This window comes from Cheilinus undulatus, linkage group 15, assembly GCF_018320785.1.
Source record: "Cheilinus undulatus linkage group 15, ASM1832078v1, whole genome shotgun sequence".
Taxonomy (NCBI): domain Eukaryota; kingdom Metazoa; phylum Chordata; class Actinopteri; order Labriformes; family Labridae; genus Cheilinus; species Cheilinus undulatus.
Window position 1 is genome coordinate 46,890,146 of NC_054879.1, and position 24,250 is coordinate 46,914,395.

At 38.2% G+C, this 24,250-nt stretch overlaps 1 protein-coding gene across 1 annotated transcript; it reads left to right on the forward strand.

Moving 5' to 3' along the window:
• The first annotated feature begins 1,399 nt into the window (after positions 1-1,399).
• LOC121522492 (collagen alpha-2(VI) chain-like) lies at positions 1,400-24,170 on the forward strand. The gene is made up of 28 exons (XM_041806940.1): positions 1,400-1,762; positions 6,209-6,362; positions 6,774-7,384; positions 7,478-7,498; positions 7,613-7,678; positions 7,770-7,823; positions 7,904-7,948; positions 8,032-8,058; positions 8,148-8,174; positions 8,274-8,318; positions 8,406-8,459; positions 10,544-10,606; positions 12,675-12,737; positions 12,832-12,885; positions 12,971-13,006; positions 13,089-13,151; positions 16,184-16,246; positions 16,501-16,563; positions 16,695-16,757; positions 16,838-16,888; positions 16,969-17,067; positions 19,007-19,069; positions 19,149-19,184; positions 19,268-19,313; positions 19,394-19,546; positions 22,136-22,591; positions 22,680-22,718; positions 22,788-24,170. The coding sequence occupies exons 2-28, from the start codon at positions 6,215-6,217 to the stop codon at positions 23,387-23,389; spliced, it is 3,111 nt and encodes a 1,036-aa protein (XP_041662874.1). The 5' UTR covers positions 1,400-1,762; positions 6,209-6,214; the 3' UTR covers positions 23,390-24,170.
• Positions 24,171-24,250: the final 80 nt, after the last annotated feature.

A 24,250-nucleotide genomic window follows, 5' to 3' on the forward strand; every position in this document is an offset into this window, starting at 1 on the left:
AACCTTTTCAGCCCAGGACCCCAAAAATAAAGGTGCCAGAGACCGGGGACCCCCACTGGACCTGAAGGTGGTTGAACACAGCCATGAATATTCTAGAGTAGTCATGTGCAGACAAGGCCGCCCCTAAGGGGGGATAAAGGGGAGAGCTTTAACCAGAAAAATAACCACTCTTACAGAAGATGCAAGTATATGTTTTCATTCATTTGTGTGGTAGATAGCCTTCTTAAAAATGGGTTCAGATCATTTTTGTTAAAAACAGAAATAAAGTGGGTTAATAATGGCAAAAAGTGGTGGAAAAGGTGGTGAAATTGGATTTTAATAGTAGCAGAAATTGGTTAGAAGTGGCAAAACTGTGATAAAATTGGCAAAAAATAAGCAAAAATTGGCAAAATCGGTTAAAGTGGCAAAAATGGTCATAGATAGTGGTAAGGGGAAATAAAGAGTGGCTGAATTAACTTTAAACTGGCAAAAATGGATGGAAAATTTGGTGAAATGGGATGAAAAATTAATATAAAATGGTAAAAAGGGTTAACTAAGACAGAAAAATTGGCAGAAATGGGTTAAACTGGTAAAAATTAGCAAATCAAATAGTGAAATGTGGTTGAAATGGATGAAAAATGTGGTAAAAAGGTGGTTAATAGAGGTGATAATGGGTCAGCAGAGGCAATAACAGCTGTAAAGTGGTAAGACTTGGTTTAGAAGTAGCAAAAACAGGCAAAAAAGAGTGTTGGAAAGGGTTATGAAATCGGAAAATGGGTTTTAAGTGGCAAAAATGTGTTAAAATTAGCAAACATTGGTGGAAAAAAAGTGATTGAAAACTGGTTAAAAATTGGTAAAATTGGTGTAAAGTGGCAACAGTTTAATTTAAAAAATATTCTGTTTCTTTAAGGAATCTGGTGACCCCCTCTCAGTGTCTCGTGACCCCAAATGGGGTCCCAACCCCAAGGTTGAGAACCACTGGGTTAGCGAGCCTGAAAAAGATGCACTTGAACTTTTTATATTGATGTTTCTATAGCTTGCTTCAGAGATGGTGCATGTGGCAGCTTGCTTTATTTAAGTTTAAACATATGAAACAAAGAAAAGCCACAAATTAACTCTTATAAAGGTTGGATTTTCCCCACATTTTAGTCTGGGAAGCATCAAAATCATGTTGCAAGAAGACATATTTCATATAGACTGCCAAAATAATTATTTAAAAAATGGTTTCTTCAGTTGTTGGCCGTAGAGAGCTGCTGCAGTTGAATTCCAGTATGACAACTGTATGTTCTTTAGACATAAACAGTCTGAGTGTGTGCAGCTCTCTCCATGTAAGGGTATGCAGCAGTGGAGTCCAAGTGTTTGTAAAGCTGCTCTCGAAGAGAATAAGTCACTGACACTCATTTATTCCGCCAAATCGAGCAGATAAATCGATGATTGCAGCGTGCTCTGTTTACTTTAAGCCACTCTGTTTTCTGGAACGCTGTCTGCGCTTCTGAGGCTGCGCCATCTCTCCTCAAGCCCGGCCGCTTTGACCAACAGCAGACAATAATCTCTAACCTAAACTTCAAATCATAGCGCGAGTGCGCGTGCGCGAGTGAGCGCGCGTGCAGGTCTGAGGCGCTCGCGCGTCAGTTGAGGATAAAACGGGCGGCTCCTCGACCACAAACTGACCCCGAGTCAGTCCACTGATATGGGAACTCTCCGATTGAGATGATTATCTCCTGAATTTCCTGACAGCCTCGAGTCGCAGCTTGGTTTTTACTTTCGCCCCGCCATCGCCGCGGTGAGTACACTTTACCTCTGAACTTTGAAGAAGTTAAATCCAGAGCTGAAGCTTACAGAGCATGTTTAGTACCTGCTCAGTGACTCATATCTCTACAAAAGACGCTGCTTAAGCTAGCAAGTGACTAGTCTTCAGTGTTTCTGTTTAGCTTTTTTCCTTAGAGAGAACAAGTTGGAGAGAAAAAATAAGCTAAAAGGTGCTTTTTGTCCCCTTGTGTTAGGGAGAACTACAACTACTGCTATATAGAAACTATACAAAGTTAGAGGAGTATAAAGTAGAGCGTTTTTCTGTGAGATTACAGAGAACAACCCTTTAATATAGGGGAGACCGGGGGCAACTGTGACACAATCGTAACACCCTCAATAGAGGTGCAGTTGTGACGTCATTTTAGTCGCATGTGTTCCCTTGGCTGCCAGCCTATGGGATATTTCAATGGGTTTTTGGATTATTGCTGAAAATAAGATCAGTGTCCAGTTAAAGTTTATGAAACTTACAGGTTTTATTCAAAAAGATAATCATCATAGATCGATGATACAAGAATCATATGTGGTTCGTTAATAGGGTTGTTCTGATTCTGATACCAGTATCGGAAATACGTCCAATACTGCTTAAAATGCAGGTACTGGTATCAGCGAGTTTAGGGGTTTCTGCACCGATCAGATACCGTTTGGTTTAGCATTATATTTTGCTTTATCTAGCCATGCTACCTGTTAGCGGTATAAACCAGAAATCAATCCTTTGTTGCTGCCGGAAAGCACCGCATGCACGAGAGAAGAATCAAAGGACCCGCTGCAGCAAAGAGTGGAGGCTCTGTGACAGTTCCTCTCTGAATGTGATCGTTAAATTACCTTCCAGAAGTTAAATAACTTTTGAGCCGTAAATTGTTGCCTCCTTCTTGTTTTTCCTCTTGAAGCTAGCCGTTGCGCCTTCACATTGACGCTATTGATGCCTCTGAATCCTGTGCAGCAGCATTTCAGCGAGCCTGGAGCTCATGTGACTTTTGGGGACTTTAATGATTAAATCCACAACAATAAACCCGATACTGAACGCCTTTTTAAATCTATTTAATAAAACTACTATCTTTTATTACCGCTAGCTCAACTGCTAATGCGAATGCTAACCGCCATATTGTGTACTCTTTGTGAGAGTCTGTCAGCCTGAATTTTACGCCATCATACGCAGATACCAGTGAATGGCACGCTCAGATGCCGTGCTTCGGATGATGACGTATAATCTTCCTGACAAACGCTGTAGTCCTCGTTAGCTGTCCTTTAGCAACCGCCTTTATTAAGGCATGAAAATATACTAAAAAAACTTACTTCAGTTTTAGGACTCATTCCTTCGCCACTCTATTCCTCCAATTGGAAACAAGCTAGAGTGATGAAACTAACTGCACATGCTCAGAAGGATTCTCTGGAATCGGGAATACTTCCACACTTCCATGAAAAAATGATTTGAGGTACAAAAGTTACTTTTTGGTTAGACAAATGTTTTTCTTCTGCTGTCTAAAGTTTACATAATAGTAAAGTCAAACTCTGTTTAATTTTGTCCCTGACTTTATTTTGGCTGCTCCCAATCACAGTGTTGCAATTGCCAAAGCTTACTACAAGCCATACTGCCTCATGTAGGCAAATGCTGACTTAATTTAAGTTAATTTAAATAACAGAATGTTTGTTCTAATTTTTTAAATGTGTAATGAAATCAATCTTTGTTTTGTAGTGATGTTACTGTGTCCATTTTGCACAGTTTTATTCAAGTTTGGCTACAGACAGTTCTTGACTGATGAATCTGAAATGACTTGAATTGATCCAAATAATAAAAATGTGCTGAGTAAAAAATAATTCTTATTGTGACTTACTAGTGCAGTAAGCTTTGGTGTGTCCCAGTGTTAATTTTGGCAGCTATTTTAAATTTTAGTCTAAGTCTTTAGATGAATTGTCTTACAGTTTTAGTCACATTTTAGGCACTTGTTAGTTTTAGTCGAAGAAAACTCAGAAACATTTTAGTCTAGTTTTAGTCCATAAAAAGTCCTCACATTTTAGTCTTTACTTTAGTCCAAGCATTTATTCTCTTTCCTAAATCTGGTACCAAATCATGGCAGTGTGTTCTCTGCACTAGGGCTGTGCAATTAATTGCAAAAGAGATTAAATCGCAGTATGCCTGCTGCAATTTTCAAATTGCAGAAGGTACAATATTTCTTTAACCTGAAATGTGTGTCAAAATACCAGTTTGGAACTTTACTTGCAGCAAAGATGATATGCATTACATATCGTGCAATCATTCTAGTGCCATATTTTTAGAGTTGTGCACAAAAAATCCTGTTTTCTTCACTTTTGTATGTTTTTTGATTAAATATGAGAATCGCATAAAAATGATAATTCCTTTGATACAACAGTTCATATCAAATGTGCAAAATAAGTAAAAAATCATCACAATTTGATATATATATATTTTCAACTTTCTGCCCTAGTTTAATCTAATATTGACTTGATTATTATATAGAATGAATTACTGCTTGTTTTTGTTGTAAAATGCATGAGGTGAGGAACTTTAGAAATAATGGCTTATTAAATGGCAATCGCAATATTGAGGAGAAAAATTGCACTTAGATTATTTTCCCAAAGCATTCAGCTTTACAGGGTACCCTGCTAAGCCTGGGGTCCCTGCTTTCTACAGCTGAGAGGCAGAATAGATACAGACGTATTATTTTTGACAGATTTACCCACAGTGGAGAAATATCATGGATTTTCAATGTCCAACAAAAAGTCATCTTGATGAAAACTAATCTTAGTTTTTGTCCGTTTTAGTCATCACAGATCTATCTGTTAGTCTTCTATTTTTGTTTTAGTCATGGAAAAAAAGGCTGTCAACGAACATTTTTAGTCAGAGTTTTAGTTGACAAAGTTAACGCTGGATTTTGCTTTGAATTCATTTTACAGCCTACTTGAATTGGGGAAAATAAGAAAAGATATTGAAAAAAAAATCCTGGTAGATGTAGGTGATACTGTAGCAGAAATGGGAACACTTTAGAGTTAACTCTAATCTGAAATGTAGAGGCTAAATATGATTGCCCCCAAACACTGTTACAGTTGGGTTTTTTAAAATTTATTTATTTAACCTTTATTTACCCAGGAGAACAACCTCATTGAGATTAAAAATCTCTTTTTCAACTGTGTCCTGGCCAAGACAGCAGCAGCACAGTCAAAGTTACAGACAAACAACGAGTAAACAAACAAGTAAAATGTCCAACAGTACACTGAAAGAGAAAGCAACAAGTAATTTTTAAAACCAGCTACGATCAAACATATCATTCAAAACGTTTGCAGAAAGATCTGACTGCCTCCAAGTCAACCAGCCTCCTCTTAAAAGCTTCCAATGAGACCAGTTCACTAAGTTTTAGGTCTTTCTGTAAGTCATTCCAGGCAAAGGGGGCAGCAAATTTAAAGGCCGTTTTCCCCAGTTCAGTTCTGACCCTGGGGACAGACAGTAGGAAAAGATCCTGAGATCGGAGAGGTCTTCAGACTAATGTAGGTCAGAAGGTAGGAAGGTAGAGGACCAAGGATAGCTTTATAGATAAGGATATACCAGTGTTTTAGTCTACATGAAGATAAAGAAGACCAACCCACACATTCATACAAAAAACAATGATGAGTGAGGGATTTAGAGTTTGTGATGAACCTCAAAGCTCCATGATACACGGTGTCTAGAGAATGTAAGCTCTGGGATGAAACATGCATGTCCAAAACATCTCCATGTTGTAACACCCTGTCTATGACAGCAATAGCTTTCTCAACTAGTGCAAAAATATATATTTTTATTCTAAACTGTTGTGTTTATTCCGAGTTATCTGTGAGTTATGAAGGAAAATGTGAAATGTTACATTTGCCCCCGGTCTCCCCTATATTTACTAAATATGCTTCGTTGCATTCCCTGACAGCTTAATTTATTCTTTTGTCTTATCTCCTGTCTTGTCCTATTTTTGATTTTTAGGCTATTACAACAGTTTGGTCTGTATTTTATCACTATGCTGTTTTTATGCTGCTTTAAAGGGATTGCATTCTTTTAACCTAATCTGCTGCCCATCACAGCGTATTTCTTCTGAGGATGGGATTTCCTTACAGTTCTTATCTCGGTCCTCTGTTGTCTTTTCATGTTTTATCACTCTTGACATGACTTATTTCAAAAACCCTGCTGTGTCAGTAAACAAGACATGCAAAATCTCTAGTTCTCCTCCAGCTACATTTTCAATATTGTCTTCTTTCCCCAAACAGTGTCGGGTATTCACTGACATTGTTTAGAACACAGATAAACATTCCTGAGCTCTGTGGGGATGCCTGCTGTAAAGACTCACTCCTGTGACAGCTACTTCCTGTATTATAAGGCAGAGTTAGAGTTAAAAGTAAGCCTCTCCTGCTCATCTGTTCGTTATGATGTTCTCTTCTGCAGGTGAAAATGGCGATGATTTCAGGGTTCATCTTTCTGTGCATGCTCCAAACTGCAGTCCCTCAGGGTCTGGCACCACGTGGACCCCGGCCGATACCTGGGCAAAGTGACACCCCACCACTTCCTGAGCCTCCTCGCCTACCTTCAGGTTGTCTGCGTGAGTTTTTGGGAATATTTTTTGACATTTCTGACACTTAAGTACAGATAATGGTGTATTCACACTTAACTTCTGCTGCCTTTGAGCCCAGGTTGCAGGAATCATAGTGAAATTATGATAAGGGAAGCAAGTGGATAGGCAGTAGTGCTACCAGCTCTGTAAAGTATGTCCCTCTCTTCTCTGCCTCTGATTGGCTTACCCTGATATTTTTACCTAGTGGCAATGGGTACAATCAGAGTTAGAGTAAGACGAACTGTACCTTCCCCATCCGAGGAAAGAAAATGCAGCATAATACTGAACAATGTGCATCTAAAGGGGATTTAGAAGTTTCAAAGACTAAAAAGCACATAAATGAACGTTAGTTACTGAGCATCAAAGATGAATACCTTTAGTTTGTTTTCTCTCCTCCAGCTGAAATCGTGGACTGTCCCGTCAAGGTTTTTTTTACCATTGACACGTCGGAGACCATCGCCTTGCAGGAGGCCCCGCCTGGAGAGCTGGTGAAAAAAGTCAAAGAGTTCACAAAAATCTTTGCTCAGAAGCTGGCTGATGAGGAGTACAAGGGCCAGATCAGGATCACGTGGTCTGTAGGGGGCCAGAACTTCTCCCAGGATCAGTTTGTCTTCAGCCAGTTCACAACTAAAGAGAACTTCATCAGGAACCTGGGCAGGGTCATTTACAAGGGCAAAGGCACCTACACTGACTGTGCCATCAGAAATACGATCCAAATGTTGACCCCGAGCTATGGCGGGAGGAAGGAGGTTCTCTTCTCAGTGTTTATCACGGACGGTCATGTGACAGGAAATCCATGCGGGGGTATAAAGGCGATGGCAGACAAGGCCCGGGAACAAGGGATCTATACTTTCTCAGTGGCAGCGTCCAGGAATATTGATGAGTTAGGGATGAAGGAGATAGCCAGCTCTCCTGTTGAACTGTACCGGGACGACTACCTAGCTGTGGATATTGTTGATGGAAAATCAAGAATAATGGTCAAATCCATCGAACGGATCATAAAAGCCATGGTGATATAAAATACATTTATTTGCATGAATATTTAAATTCAGTTACAGTTGTATTGTGTTTCTTTTTATATACTGTTGTCTTTTTCTTTGCAGAAATATCAAGCCTATTTACAAGTAAGTTTGCACCTTAAAAAGGGAGTTTAATATTTATTTCTGCCTTTGGAAACACTGTAAAATATTTTTTCTTAGTCTTGTGTATTACTAAAGTTAAATGTTGTGTTCTTGTAGTGTTATAAGCCCAGATGCTTTGAGACTCCTGGGATCCCTGGGCGGAAAGGATACCGAGGTCCAAAAGTGAGGACTAATAATAAAACTTTCCCTACTTTCTAAATCAGCATGCACAGAAATTTGTTTTTCTAAATATTGATATTTTTCTACTTTTTAGGGTTTAAAAGGAGACCAAGGTCAAACTGGGCGAAAGGGTCTAAAGGGAGACCAGGTAGAGAGGTTAATGACACCTGAGCTCTATGTAAACATATTTTTGTCTTTTAAATGCTGAATAAAATTCTGATGTTTCAGGGGGATCCTGGCATTGAAGGACCAATTGGACCCCCGGGTCCTAAGGTTTGCTGACTACTTCATATTAGTCCTATTTTTCCTTTATTTGGTGTTTTTCATCTCACTTGTGTCATTTTGTGTTGTGACAGGGTATGACTGGTTTCAAAGGTGACAAGGTAAGGAATAAATCTTTAAATGTCTTTTCTTCATTTTTACAACTGTGTGAAATACTGTTATGGCTAATGGCTCTGTTTTTCCTTGACAGGGTGAAATGGGAGAAATTGGAGCAACGGTAAATATGAATATAAGTCTTAAGTTGAGCTTTGCCTAAATATCTGAACATGTTTGGAAACTGTAGTGAGCTTCCTGTCTTTGCTGTCTTTGTTTTTAGGGTGTGGCTGGAGAGCCAGGCAGGAATGGAACTGATGGTCAGAAGGTTAGTCTTCTTATAATAAAGTTTAAAACATGATTTTACCACGGCTGTGATATGTTCAGTACACAAACATAATTTCATTATCTTTAGGGACACCGTGGCCGAATTGGAGCTCCTGGTTGCAAAGGGGATCCGGGTGACAAGGTAAGTCTGATTGACTGATAAAATACTAAATACACCAGGGAAGGATTTTTATAAGTAAGGGTTAATGCCCGACGAGGTGTCCAGTTATCAGGGATTAATGGATGCCTCTGCAAAGTCCATTAATCCCTGATAATTGGACACCTCGAAGGGCATTAACCCGCTTATACCATGGTCACTTGCCAACGAAAATAATTAATAAATGTATAATTTCGTATGTTTCGTGATCAAAATAGAAAGTTTTACTAAAACAATAACTTCTTTCAACGCCTGAGGGCTTGACTAATGACTGGAATAGCCATTCCAATCCCATAACATTCTTAGGGAATGTAAATGTTATCCAGTATTCCAGTGAATAGGTGGGCCATAGATACCAAGTCACAACGGAACAAAAAAGAACTAGTCCGCTTAGGTTACAGGTCTTAAATCTGGAGTCTGTCATTTTATTTATGTCAGTTAAGTGACAGTCGATGCCAGTCTGCAGGCTCTTTAGACTGGCAGCGCTGTTCTCCCTGCTCAGAAAATATGACTGTCTCAGGTTGTTATGGTCACTCCTAATGAAGTAACGGCTAACGGCTGCTGTGCATTAATTTAGAGTCACAATTTTGAATTTTATCTTCTATTTTGACTTTTAAAACTCTTGATTTTGTATTTTATCTCATATCTTGACCTTTAAACTTGTGATTTAACTCTCTATCTCAGTGGTTTTCAAAGTGTGAGGCGGGCCACCCCTGGGGGGCGCCACAGAGCTTCAGGGGAGGCGCGGAACCATAAACCAGAAAAAAGAGGATTTGCTTAGCTAACCTGTGCTGTGCATGGAGCTAAATGAATAAACTTATGGTTACTATAGAGATTATGCTATAGAGCAGTGTTACTCAACCAAAGAGCCAAATTATTGAAAATACCTTTGCAAGAGCCACAATCTAATTGGTAGAAAGAGGCAAAAACAGCTTGAAGTAGCAATAAAAATAGATTAAAGGTGGCAAAATGGTCAAAAAGCAGCAAAAATGGGTGAAAATGGGGAGAAAAAGTGGAAAAATAGTCAGAAAGTAGCAAAAATTTGTGAGAAGTGACAAAAAAACGAGTGGAAAGTGACTAAAATGGGAAAAAGCAGTCAAGAGTGGCAAAAATGGGCAAAAAAATGAGGAAACAAGTGGTACTTAATGGCTAAAGGTAGCTTAAATGGACAAAAAGTGGCAAAAAATGGTAAAAAGTGGCAAAAAGATGTTGCAAAAATGAGCAAAAAAATTGGAAAAAAGGGATGAAGCATAGCTTAAATGGGCAAAAAGGTGAAAAGGGGCAAAATGGGATAAAAGTGGAAAAAATTGGGAAAAAGAATAAAAAAAAAAGTTGTAAAATGGCCCAAAAAATATGAAAAAGGGTATTTAATGGCATTATAACTGAATAAGAGGGAAAGACAGATGTTTAAGGACATTTACAAACCAAATATATATTAAAAAATATATTAATGTTAAAAATGTTGAAAGATTAGACATAAATGTTTGAAATGTTTTTTTTTTTGTTTTTGTTTTTTTTTTTTTTAATTTGAATCCTTTTGGGGGGTTAGGGTTGTCACTTTGACTTTTTTAAATTTTAAAAGGTTTATTTGCCTATAATTTGTTACTGTTAAAAAGGAGTTGACAGTTTTCGGTTAAATGTTGACCCTGTTAGGCCCTCGGGTTGGACCTAAATTCAGACTTCAGCCCCTGCTGTGACTGACTTTGACACCCCCGATATAAACATAACCAGAGGTGGAAAAAAAAGTACACAACCCTTGTACTCAAGTAAAAGTACAATTGAATTTACTTAAATAGAAGAATTGGTCTATAAATCTACTCAAGTAAAAGTAAAATCTATTTGATTCAAACTTAACTTCAAGTACCTAATACTGAGTAAACACTGGGGTGTTGTACAGTAACATCTGGCAAGATTACAGATCTAGAGCCAGGTTGTTCAGGTAAAGTCACACTTCTATGATAAAGCAAAATCCACAGCAAAATTGACATTTAATTAAACTTACATTATTAATTGTTTTAGCTGGTTACTGGTTTACTAAACTATGTACTCTTTGTGTCACGCTCTTTAAGGGACCAGACGGTTACCCTGGAGATGTCGGTGATCCTGGGCTTCGTGGGGATCCAGGACATAAGGTCTGTATTTCAATCAGGAGAGACTTAATTCAAGTTTGACAATAATTTTCTTTACAAATTTAATGAAAGAGAATTGTGCAAAGTCCTCTGCAATTAGACTCCACTGTGACGTTATACACAGTGCTTAACAAATGTATTAGACCACCTGTCATATTTGTTTTAGAGACCATCCAGCATCATGAAGTGCTTTAATGCGGACTCTTTCATTTTCAGTCAGCTCTCCACGTTTTACCATTTTGAACAGGAATGAGGGATTTCAAACTGAATTCACCCAAATCTGAGCCGGCTCACTGGGCTTCTCTGAGAAGTCAGAAATGAATCAAGCATAACATTCAACCACTAAAACTCATTTTTCTGTTCAGAAATGCAAATAAATAACTATAATGTGACATATTAATCAAGAAATATTAATGTGCTTTACTATTTTTGATTTTTTTTGTAAATCAGTAAATTTGAAAATTCATGGATAACAATAATAATTCTATTATAGCATTAAAAATATCATTTGGGTTAAAGAGCTTCTACATATTGGTGTATTAACCATTGCAGAAACATCAAAAATGATTTTGGTAATTACCAATGCTGTTAATTTAGGGCAGCTGTGGCATAAACCTTACTTTGGTTAGGGTTAGGGTGGTCTAATACATTTGATAAGCTCTGTATATTTGAAGGGGTAGTGAAGCGAACAGCAGGAATAGGATACCCCCCTTGGAGTCTAGACACTGGTGGTGGTGTTGAGAGATGCAGGATCAGATGAAGAGTAGACTTCTGAGAAGCTGCCCAGGGATGCAGGATAAGATGAGCAGGAACCCTGTAAGGATCTGGACTAGATGCTGAATAACTGAATGGAGGTAGCTGGGGTGGAGGAGGGTTGCAACATCTGCACTGTACGACTGGCTGACTGTGAAAGAAAGAATGACAGATTTAGAATCTGACAGGTGCATGATGATTGGACAAACAGGGTTGTGGCAGAATCTAATTAGCTGAGTACTTAGGAGAGTGAACGGCCATAATCAGCTGATTGTCAGAGCAGGAAGAGAGAAAGAATGGAAAAGGGAGAGACGTGAATGAGTGGTGACTGACAAATGCTCCATTAAAATTCTACAAATTTCGATCTATTCCTTTTGATGCTTTGGGGAAAAGTTGTTTTCAAAATATTCACATAAGTTGTGGAATATTATTCACGTCATTCACTTTAGCATACAGGCTAGCTTTTGTCTCCTACAGCTGTTAAATTCATCCTTAAGAGTCTTTGAAATGTTATAACTGTATTTCATAGAGATCGATTTAAAGAAAATTTAATATTCAATTTAAGCCCTTCACTGTTGGCATCACCCCAATCCTCTCGTCCCTCCAAAACACGGAATAAATTTTAAGATTATATTAAATTGTAAAGCACATCATGAACTTTTAAGTCTTTAAACCCAAAATCATAATTTAAGATCCCTTAGAGCTGCTTCATGTGCAGTTTCTAGGTCCAGACTGGCAACCAAAGATGACCGGGAATAAGCATTATCATTAGAGCCCCTAAATTCTGGAATTCCCTGCTAGAGGATATTAGGCTGTTACCTTTACTCCATGTTTTAAATCCATGCTTAAAACCTATTTTATAGGAAGGTGTTTTTATTGAAAATCTGTGGGATTTATTTAATCCGTCCCATCTTTGTTGTATTTTATCCTGTGTATTCATCCTGTTGCTTTTATTTACTTTTGTTTTGACGTCAGTGCTCTCAACAGTTTTTATAATCTATCTGATCTAAAACTTAACAAATGCAGTTACCAATAAAAGGCTTTAGGGACGATTTATTGGAAATTTGCTGCTTGGTCATTCAGCGATCGCAGCACTTTCTCTGCTGTTTAAACTTTAAGTTTGAAATTCTGATGAATTTAAATTAATTTATAGTTTAGTCACAATGTTTAGTTTCATCTTGTGTCTCCATGCCGTCTGGTTCTTCATGAAGCAAACACAGGAAGGAAAACTCTCATTATTTTTAGTTTCTGTAAACTTCGAGATTTTAAAAAGTTAATCGTTGATGCCATCACTCTTGTTTGTTTATTTCTTTGTTAGGGAGACCCGGGACTCCCTGGGAGGTCAGGCCCAACTGGTGGGAAGGGTGACACAGGACCAAAGGTAAACTTCTCTCTAGAACTTAACAGAAATACTAAATATTTCCCTTAATGGTAAAAAAAAAAAAAAACAGGACTGAGTCATCTCTGTTCCTCAGGGTGAAAGAGGAAATCCTGGTGGTCCAGGGGCACCAGGAAAAAAGGGATCTAAGGTACTGAAAAAAAAAATTCATTGTTAACACCCTGTAATATACAACTAAAAGTTACCACACTGACTGTAATAATCACTTTTCACAGGGGAATCCTGGAGATATTGGGCCTAAAGGTGAACCGGTAAATAAACTCTTTCATTAGAAAACAAACTTGATCATTTACCCTCAGCTGTCATTAATAACTATAAAATTAATGTTAACAGGGAAGGCGAGGAGACGCTGGGCAGAAGGGAGGACAAGGTCCTGATGGGATTAAAGGAGACAAGGTAAACTGAACATTTAGATGACACTGTTCTATAATGTCATAATTTTATGACTCATTAGACGAGTTTTTATACATTACACCGCAACACAAGTGGAAGCTGTGGTCATAAGAATGGCCTTTTTTTGTTAATCTATATCAGGGGTTCAACACTTTTTAGCTGTGACCCCCAAAATAACGGCATCAGAGATCAGGGACCCCCACCCTCCCTTGAGGGGGATTATGTGCACAAAGCATCATTTACAAAACTTAGATTTTATGTAGTTTTTACAACTTTTACTTACATTTAACCCTTTCATGCCCAGGCCATTTTTTACTGTTCAAGCTTGAAAATTTCATAGACATGTCCGTGTCACTGTTGAGCCAGGTAAAGGTTTAGAGAATAAGGAATAAATATGAGTTGACTGGTTGCACTTTGAATTATTTGATATTGAAGGAGCTCGGTTTATTGCTTACATTAATTCTATAAGGTTGTAACTCCTTTATAATTACTCTGACTCTGACCGTGAGAGCGCTGACAGGTAGCCCTTTAAAATGTGTTTGAAGATGGGGCGACCACTTCTCTGTTGGATCAGTAACTTTTGCATAATATAGTTTTTTTCCTCTGTAGATAAAGTTGAATTATTGCAGCTAATCCCTGTGGGTGCTTTATGAGAGGTGTGTTCTGGGAAATCATCACCTAATCTCAGTTAAAGCTAAAGTCAGCATATTTGTAAGCCAGTTCAATCCTAATGATGTCTAAAAACATATTTCTGGTTTTGACCCAAGACTTGAAAAAATTCTACAACTAATAAAGGTCCAGTTTTAATTTTATCAACAAAGGCCACATTTATGTGACATGATAAGGTGCTGCAAAAAAATTCAACAGTAACTTCACCCATAACTAGGGCTGGGCAATTAATCGAAAAATTAAATTAAATCACGGTATGGTCTGCTGCAAGGTTCAAATCGCAGAAGATGCAATATTTCTTTAACCAAAAATTTATGTCTAAATACCTGATTAAAGCTTTGAAATGTTATGCATTGCATAACATGCATTTATTCAGGTGACATTTTTTAGGATAGTCTGCAAAAAATCTTTCTGTCTTCATGTTTGTACATTTTTCTTAATAAATATGAGAATGGCATAAAAAATGATCACTACCTTCCATATAACAGTTCATATCCAATTTGAGTCAAAATCGTCACTAGGGCTGAACGATTTGCAAAAATAATCTAATTGCAATTTTTTCCTCCAATATTGCAATTGGAATTTAATATGCGATTATTTTTAGGTTCCTCATCATATATATTTCTCAGTCAATACAAGAAATAAATCATTCTAAATTATAATATACACAGTATTAGATATAAAATACAAGGGGAAAATGGTTTCAAACAAATATCATATTGCGATTATTTTGGCTCAATTTGCAAATTTGATATCAATTGCTGTATTGAAGGGGATTATCATTTTAAATAGCAAAACCATATCCATGAGTGAAGCAGGAATTTTATTCAAAAAAAAAAACAAACAAAAAAACATGAAAGTTTGCATTTTGTACATAAGATCTCTGCTGCAAAAAAAGTGTTAAACTGGTATTTAGTCATATTTCAACTTTAAGAAAAAATGAAACTTTGCAACTTGTAAGTTGCATCAGGTCATATTACAGTTCAATATAATTTACAATTTTCCAGCCCTAGTCCTCACAATAAGATATTTTTTTCAAATTGTTTAGCCCTAGTTTATTCTAATGTTTGTTATAAAATAGAATTATTGATTGCTTGTGTTTGTTGGAAAATGCATACTTAAGAAATAGCTGCATATCAAATCGCTATTGCAATATTAAGTAAAAAAAAATTAGATTATTTTCCAAAATCATTCATCCCTGCCCAGAACACAGGAGCACATGGGGAAACAGTGACCACATCTCACCAAGGTTATAGTTAACTAAAACTAACTAAATAACTTAAACCAAAATACAAAAATCATTTTAGTTAACTGAAACTAAATCATAACTAAGCTTTACCAAAAAAAAAAAAAACTAACTAAAACTGTGTAGTGCACTTACAAAACAAACTAAAACAAAATGAAAATGGAGACAAAATATCCCTAGTTTTAGTCTTTGACACAACTGTACTGTACTGGCACCTACACCAGAGTCTAGGAGTGTAAAACTGTCTGATCTGATTGGTTAAGACTTCACACAGTGGTACTTTTATGTCTGGAGTTGTATTCAAACTTCACCTTAAAATAAATAAATGATAAGTGAGGAGTAGACTGTTTGAATATGTTTTTAAAAATGTATGATGTTCACTCAGCCCTGACATGTATCTGAAAAAACTAACATTAAAACTAAACTAAAAAGAAGCATTTTTTCAAAATAAAAACTTAACTAAACTAACAAAAACAAAACTAATAAAAACTAAACTGAAATTGAAAACAGAAAGTGCAAATGAAATAAAAATAAAAACTAATGAAAAATCCAAAACTGTTATAACCTTGGCTCAGACAATCACTAGATTTTTCAAAATCTTGGTTGCCTACCTTGAAACTGTTCAGGTTGTACAGAAAGTTTAAAAATCAGAGAATTCTTAGGAAAAGGAGGTGGATAAAGTAGTTCATAAACATTCCTCGTAATTGGCAGTGGAGAAAAACTTGCATTTTAATGAGTTTTGCTTGAGTTGCAGAGTTTCATCAGAAACATGACTAACGTGCTGCTGTGTTTAAAAAACCTACAGAGAGGAAAATCAGGGAAGAAAATGGCCATTTATTATTGAAAACAGACAAATTAGTTCTGGAGAAACTCTGATACACCGACTGAATTCCCAACAGAGACCACTCTCATGGGTTTCAAACCTCCCATCTGGGTTTTTGCTTTTACAGAAAAAGACTGTAAACACAGTCTTTTCCCGTTCTGCTATGGGACTTCTCATCACTGGATTCCTAGGAAATTCTTCACAACTCATTTAAATAGAACTGTTTCCCGTAAGTGTATTCATGTATTGGTGGTTAATGGTGCCGTTCCAATCCTATCATTTTCATCTTTCTTCGAGGGGGAACGAGGACCATCGGGGGCCAGAGGGCGACCTGGGGAAATTGGAATAAAGGGTGCCAAGGTGAGGGGATCAGGCTGAGATTTCACAGTTTTCTTAAACCTCAGCAAGTCTCCCTTGGAAGTCTGACTAATGCAAGTTTGGCTCTGATGTAGTTGATTTCCTGCCAACACAGCCGGAAAGCATAAAAAATATCCCATCTAATACAAACATTTCGTAAATGTCTGAACTGTGCTGATTTCCATCAACATTAGTAATGTTGTGTTTGCTGGTCAGAGTAAAGGGGATGTCCATTCATTTTTACATTCAATCTCTAGGGAGGACCAGGACTGCCTGGACCGAGGGGCATTCCAGGAGAACCAGGGGGTCCAGGAGGAATTGTGTGTACTCTGTAATATCATAAACATGAGCACTACTTCCCACAGATGCAATTTTAGTAGATTATTCACAAAGGAGCTTCAGTAAAATATAAAATTCAACTCTAATAGCAAGTAATCTTTTGTGGTTTTAGGGCTCAAGGGGAGATCCTGGAGACCCCGGACCTGGGGGCGACCCTGGGATCCCAGGACCAAAGGTGTGTACATCTTTTCTGGCACTTTCCTCATGTGTCCTAATGTAGTACTGATTGAAATGATTGTTTTTTTCTTCTTATAGGGGGACGAAGGAAGACAGGGATTCGACTATCCTGGACCAAGAGGACCCTCTGTAAAATTCTCTTTTCCTTATTAAATTTGTCAGTTTTAACGTTTATTTAAATTTGAAGCAATTCTGATTTTTCTTTCCAGGGTGATAGAGGTGATCCAGGTAAAAGAGGACCCAGGGGGAGCAGGGGTGATTGTGGCGCCAAAGGAGATCCTGGAAATAAAGGACCTGATGGATTACCTGTACGAATCATTACAAAACTTCCTTGTAACTTTAAGTCTAAGAGTCATTTAACATGGAAATCTGTTGGATTTCTGCCTCCACTACATTCAAACAGACTGGACTTTGAAGCTCCAAACATTAAGGAATCAATTTTGACTTATTGGACCGTGATTTTTCTCTCCAAAAATAAAACCCAGAGGAGACAGGGAGTACCAAAGAAAACTCCTCATGAGCAGCTTTGCAGCTTATTCTTAGGAATCAGGACTTTGTTCTGGCAGCAGATGTTGGGGATTTTTTATTACTTTTATTTACTTTCCTCTTCACAGAGTCTAACTGTGATAAAAGAAGTTTAATTCTAACTACATTACAGCAGGTCAGCTGATAAAACTAAAAATGAGCAATACATCATAAAATCATCCTTTTAAAAGCACTTATCACAGGATATGTCTGTCTTATTTGTATTGAATAGGGTGAAGGCTGTTGAGTTATAAGATGAGTGAACAGGTATGGTTTCTTATCAGGTATTCCTAGTCATTTATGTGAAAGGTCACAGATTCTGCAAAAATCCACTTTCTCAGGCTTTTCTTACAAAAATATGTGCCCCTGGCCTGTTCACAATCCCCCCCAAGAATCAGACACCCCCCCCAACCACCACCACCACCACCACCTTTTAGAAAATGTGTGCTTAAACAAGCCGTTCTCAGATTTTCCCCTCATGATGTCATGTGGGGAGTTAGCTCCAACCCCAGGTTCAGTTGGCTCTCCTCGGTTGAAAGAAAGTTCTGCCCTCCTCTCGTGATGCTCCTCAGCATCAGGAGAGCCACATCCATTAAACCACATCCATTTCCTGGGTGGGGCGGGGTCAGGGGTGGAGTCAGACAGCTCATTACCTTTTAAAGCCACAGACACAGAAACAGCTCGTTCTGAGCCGGGCTGAGACAGAGGGGTTTTTAGACATGCAGACATCAAACACTGGAGTGTTTTTCCAGAAACAACCTTCACAGGCATGTTTTGGGGACCTCTGAGACTGATATAAACTTGTTTTGGGGGGCGGGGCTACCTCCCCACATGACATCATGAGGGGAAAATCTGAGAATGGCTTGTTTCAGCACACATTTTCTGAAAGGTTGGGGGGGGGATTGATCTGGTAATTCGGGGGATTGTGCACAGGCCAGAGGCACATAATTTTGTTAGCAAAGGTGGAAAAGTGATTGTTGCATAATTTGTCACCTTTCAAGGTCAAAGTGTGAGCTGTAGACTTGTCTTTAAAGCTGGACTTAGGCAGTTTATTTACATGAACACTCAGGCTCTGAAAGTTTTATCTGCTTTAAAAACAGACTGAAAGTAAGGCTAAATTTCTCCATGATCCATGAAAGCAGAAGACCAGTAGAGGAATATTGATTATTTCTGTATTTGATTGCTTGTCATCTTTGTCATAGAACCAGTGTTGGATAAAAATGTTGGCAAACAGACCAAAACTACTTTTAACTTCAATTTCTACTAAACGTATTCAGAGTGAATATGATTTTTAAAACTAAGTAGGATGTTTTTCTGTGTTTAAGAACACTGTGGTAACACATGTACAATATGTAAGAAAAAACATCAATATGTTTACACGGTTTCCAGAATTGACATTAAATTAAAACTTCTTACAGTAGTTTTTATTTTTGGTCTTACTGCAGGAAAGTTAAACAGAAAATCTCAATTTTCAATATTCAAAATCTTGATTTACCAAAAACCAGATTTATCGATTTATTGCCCAGCCCTCTGTGTAGTTTAAGCTACAAAAACTTGGCAGTAACTTCTCAGAAACACTCAAAACATTAAAAAAACAAAACTGAATGTCTCTTTAGAATAACAAACATTTCTGTTTGTGCAGAAAATAGAAAGATTTGGCTGCCAAAGAGGAATCATCTGAAGTGAATCCTCAACAATGAGTAAAAATGTGTCTTTATGCAGGGGGATCCAGGTCAGCCAGGTGAGCCAGGAGAGAGAGGCGGCAGAGGCGACCCTGGACCCGATGTGAGTAGCAGTAAAACCACTGAAATAACCACCTGACCACGCATGCGAACTCTAACTACTTTTCTCTATTTCTGTGTAGGGAGGCCCAGGGCCAATGGGTGATCCTGGCCTCAATGTGAGTAACTTTTAAAAAGCATTGTACTATTATTTACACATACTTGGTTGTCTTACTTCTAAGCTGCATACCTGACACTGCAGGACTGTGATGTCATGACTTACATCAGGGAGACGTGCGGTTGTTGTGGTAAGCAAATTTCCTAAGAGAGCACATACAGCTTAAATATGCATTATTTCTAACATACTGATCCTGTTCTCTCTTCTCAGACTGTGAGAAGCGCTGTGGAGCTCTAGACATTGTTTTTGTAATCGATAGCTCAGAGAGTGTCGGGATGATGAACTTCACCCTGGAGAAGAACTTTGTTATCAACACCATCAACAGGCTGGGAAATATGGCCACCGACCCCGCGTCCACAACCGGTACGAAGAATTAGAAGCACAGATGTCCTTGCAAATGCTTCTGCAGACAGTTTCAAGTGACAAGAAGTAGAGGCTGCCATGAAAGATTAACAGTTTCCAATGAGTGAATCACATAATCCAGAGTTAAATACACAGCCACAGCAAAAAAAAAAAAAAAACACACACACACATTTGGACAGCACCTCATGCTGGCAGTGCACCTGATTAAAAGTGTGACTGCACAGTGATGGCAGACGTCACTGCTGTATAGTATCAGCATTCAAATGTGTTTCCAGTAAATAGTCTGACTTAATACTGCAAACACTGATGATTTACTCTAAGAATAATGAGGGCAGAAAGCCTAAAATCCAGATTTGTCTTTCCTATTTTCAACAAGACCTTTAGAAGTCTGTAAAATTTTACTGGTTGAGATTTTCATACCTATAGAGCGGTGTTTCCCAAGAGCCAAACTGTTGAAAAATGCCTTTGCAAGAGCCACAATGTAAGTGGTAAAAAGTGGCAAAAAAACTGATTAAAGTGGCAATAAAAATAAGTTGAATGTGGCAAATAATGGCAATTAAAGTGGCAAAAAAGGGTGGAAATGGCAAAAATCTGTAAAAAAAAAAATGGAAAAGGGAGAAAAAGTGGCAAAAATGGGTGAGAAGTTACCAAAAATGAGTTACAGATTGCGAAACGTTGCCAAGAAACAGTAAAAACATGAAAAAAAGAGTGTAAAGGTGACTAAAATGGGCAAAAATGTGGGGAAAATGGGTTAAAAGCAGCAAAGAGTGGCAAGAATGCTGAAAACAGTGGCATTTAATGGCAAAATGCAGCTCAATTGAGCAAAAAGTGGCAAAAAAGGAAAAAAATTGCAAAAAAGCAGAATAAAAGAGGCAAAAAAGTTGGTGGCAAAAAATGAGATAGAATCAATAAATAATGATTTAAAGTGGCAAATGTGGTTGAGAAGTTACCAAAAATGAGTTACAGGTGGAAACAAATGGCCCAAAAAAACAGCAAAAACGTGACAAAAATGAGTGTAATGGTGACAAAAATGGGCAAAACTGGGGGAAAATGGTTTAAAAGCAGCAAAGAGTGGCAAGAATGCTGAAAACAGTGGCATTTGATGGCAAAATGCGGCTTGAATGAGCAAAAAGTGGCAAAAAAGGGATAAATTGTAAATAGCAAAAAACAGAATAAAAGGCAAAAAATGGGATAGAACTAGTAAAAATTGATTAAAGTGGCTAAAAAATAAAAAAATTGGCAAAAAAAAATGCAAATAAGGGCAATGGAAATATACAGATAAAAAAATAAAGGTTGAAAATTAAATCCAAATGTATTATTGGACTTATAATGGATAATTTCTGAGGTCATATTTTCCCTTCATAAAGGTTTTCTGAGGGAATAATATTTCAAATTAAGACAAAAAAGAGCCACAAATCATCACAAAAAAATACACGTGGCTCAAGAGCCATGCATTGAGGATCACTGCCATAGAGGAAACAGAAGTCAATTTCACAATGCACCTATTCTTCTTTATGTCTAGTGACTGAAAGGAGACCTTGCAAAAGCCCAGTGAGCACCTGTTAGAGTAATAACTGCTCTACGATTTTTGACCATTTTTAAGGAAACAGAGTAAGAAATTCAGAACATGCTGAGAGTAGGAGAGGTCGCATATTAAGTTTCTGTAATTCAAACTAGATGCCTCTTTTAGTGTTGGAAATCTAAGCCAATATGAGTTCAGTGAACTAGAGTTCTCTGAGGGTTCTCTTGAGGCTGAGTAAAAGCTAAGGAATCTCCATCAGGGTTATTTTAAAATACTCATTTTTACTGTGACAGTAAACAAATGTGCATCCTGGTGATTTGGTAACAATCGCAAATGTGTTATTGGCAGTAGCGCACTGTTGGGATTCAGTCAGGGCCAGCAGTAACCCCCTCCCGAATAGAGAGGCCTTGTTTGCCAATACAGCAACTGCACACTTTTGTCCTCCACTACATACACATTCAGAATCCACTCACTCTATTATGCAACAGTACTTTATGAACACCACCATGACAGCTGATCAACAACCACAACACATCACACCACCACTACAGCATTACCATCAGGTCATCTCCCCTTAGGTCACCCATCCCTTTGCAATGCACACAAAATCAAAAACACCTACAGCTAAACCGCTCTGCACCCATAGAGGAAACTTCTGAATCAGCTCAAACATTACATTAATTTCTTTATAGACTCAAGAAGTATCCAAACACTATTTTTAGGTTACTTTACAAAGAAACACCAAAATAAGCTTTTTTAAATATAATTGGCAAACACATGGCCAGAATATTTCCCTCTTAAAGGTCACATATTTCACCCCTTTAAGACAAGTTTATATCGGTCTCAGAAGTCTCCAAAACATGCCTGTGAAGTCTGAAAAAACACTCCAGTATTGGGGCTTTCAGACATGCAATCCAATTCTGGAGTGTTTTTCAGCAACAAACTTCACAAGCATGTTTCAGGGACCTCTGACACAATGTAAACTTGCCTTAAAGGGTTAAATATGTCCCCTTTAAACTGAAATGTATTTAGGGAAATGTATGACTAGTGGTGTTTTCCTCTCCTAGGTACGAGAGTCGGAGTTGTCCAGTACAGCCACAACGGAACCTTTGAAGCCATCCGTCTGGACGACCCAAACATAAACTCCATGTCTGCCTTCAAAGCGGCTGTGAAGAATCTCCAGTGGATCGCCGGAGGCACCTTCACGCCCTCAGCTCTCAAGTTTGCCTACGACAACCTTATCAGGGACGGCAAGAGAGTCAAAGCCAAAGTGTCTGTGGTGGTGATCACTGACGGACGCTTCGACCCGCGGGATGACGAGGATCTGCTCAAATACCTTTGCAACGACGACCAAGTGGTGGTGAACGCCATCGGGGTTGGTGATATGTTCAGAATAAAGCAGGATGACGAGATCTTAAGCTCGATAGCTTGTGACAGGAGGGATCGTGTTGCTCAGATGAATTCGTACATCGACCTGGTTGCTGAGGATTTCATAGAGAGGATTGAGACGGTGCTGTGTCCTGGTAAGCCTCCATCTTCACCTATGAATGTGTGATAATACTGCTGCGTCTGAGTTTTAGCCTAACTCGTGTCCTTTTGGTTTTCCTTTAGAGCCGGAGATTAAATGCCCTGATCTTCCCTGTAAAAGTGGTAGGCATTCTTTAGATTTTTTGAACGTTGGTATTGCAGTTTAGAAAGTAATCATCATGTCTTTTACAGAGCCTGATGTTGCTCCGTGTGTTCAGCGACCAGTGGATTTGGTATTCCTCCTCGATGGCTCAGAGCGTCTTGGGTTGGAAAACTTCCGCTATGTCCGTGAATTTGTGTCTGAGGTTGCACACAGGCTGGTGATGGCCAAAACCAAGGCTGACCGTATGCGAGCCCGCATGGCGTTATACGAGTACGGTGCAGAGGGCGACAACCACGTAGCCTTCCCTCTCACACATGACCCCGCTGTCATCGCAGACGGAATAGCCCGCTTGCCTTATTACGACTCCTCGTCCAGCGTGGGGCCTGCTATCTCGTACGCCATCGACAACATTCTGGGGACAGGAAACGGCCGCAAGACGAGGCGGAACGCAGAGATCTTGTTCGTTTTCATCACGGATGGCATCGCTGACACCAGGAACCTGGACGAGGCGGTCAGTGCCATGCATAGGGCACAGGTTGTCTCCACGGTGGTGGCTACAGGAAGTGATGTGGACCAAAATGTCCTAATGAAACTGGCGATGGGTGACCAAGACGCCATCTTTAAAGGACAAGAACTCTCAGGTTTGATTCGGTCCCGTTTGTTTGAACGTTTCATCCAGTGGGTTTGTTAGAGAAAGAGGGCATGGGTGCAAACATGGTTTTGGTGCTAATGCTGATAACCAAGCATTTTAGACAAGATAATGAATGATATTTCTATTACACACTGTACAGTCTAGTTCAGGGGTGTCAAACTCAAGGCTCAGGGGCCAACTCCGGCCCGTGGCACAGTTTTACCCGGCCCACCAGATCATAACATATTTTTATTAGAACTGGCCCACCAGTATGAGGTCTGCACATTTCCTCCAGTATAACAATGTAAACTTAACCATAATGATTGAAAATATAGGTTTTAAGTCATAAGAATAAGAAAGGATTAATAAATTTGATAAAAAGTCAGGAATGTAGGAAAAGAAACTGTTTTCATTTTGTATTTTCAAATTTGAATCTCAAAATTAGGACTTAAAGTTATGGTTTTGCCTTTTTATATCATATTTTGACCTACTAGATTCACAAGTTTAATTTTAAGCCCAATTCTGACATTTTAAACTCATGAATTTGAATTTTATCTTACATTTTGACATTTTCAACTCCTAACCTTGAATTTTAATCTTAACAACCTTTCTGATTTAAAATAATACATTTTCATCTCATATTTTGACTTTAAAACTCCTGATTTTGAATTGTATCTCATATATAAACCTTTTAAACTCTAGATATAGAATTTTTCTCATATCTTAACCTTTTTGACTCCTAAATATAACTTGAAACCTTAAATATTAACCTTTTTGATTCAAATTGTTAATTTTTTTTATCCCATCTTTGGACCCTTTAACTCATTGTTTTAAATTTTATCTCATATTTTGAGATTTAAAATCTATAATTTTGAATTTTATCTCATATTTTGCCCTTTTAAACTCATGATTATATCATTT

What these genes read in the sequence shown, in the direction of transcription:
- LOC121522492 (XM_041806940.1), top strand. Translation starts at nt 6,215, where the DNA reads ATGGCGATGATTTCAGGGTTCATCTTTCTGTGCATGCTCCAAACTGCA. An exon ending in AAGGATACCGAGGTCCAAAA is followed by an intron (nt 7,679 to 7,769) that starts GTGAGGACTAAT and finishes TCTACTTTTTAG; the next exon opens with GGTTTAAAAGGAGACCAAGG. An exon ending in ATGGGATTAAAGGAGACAAG is followed by an intron (nt 13,152 to 16,183) that starts GTAAACTGAACA and finishes TCTTTCTTCGAG; the next exon opens with GGGGAACGAGGACCATCGGG.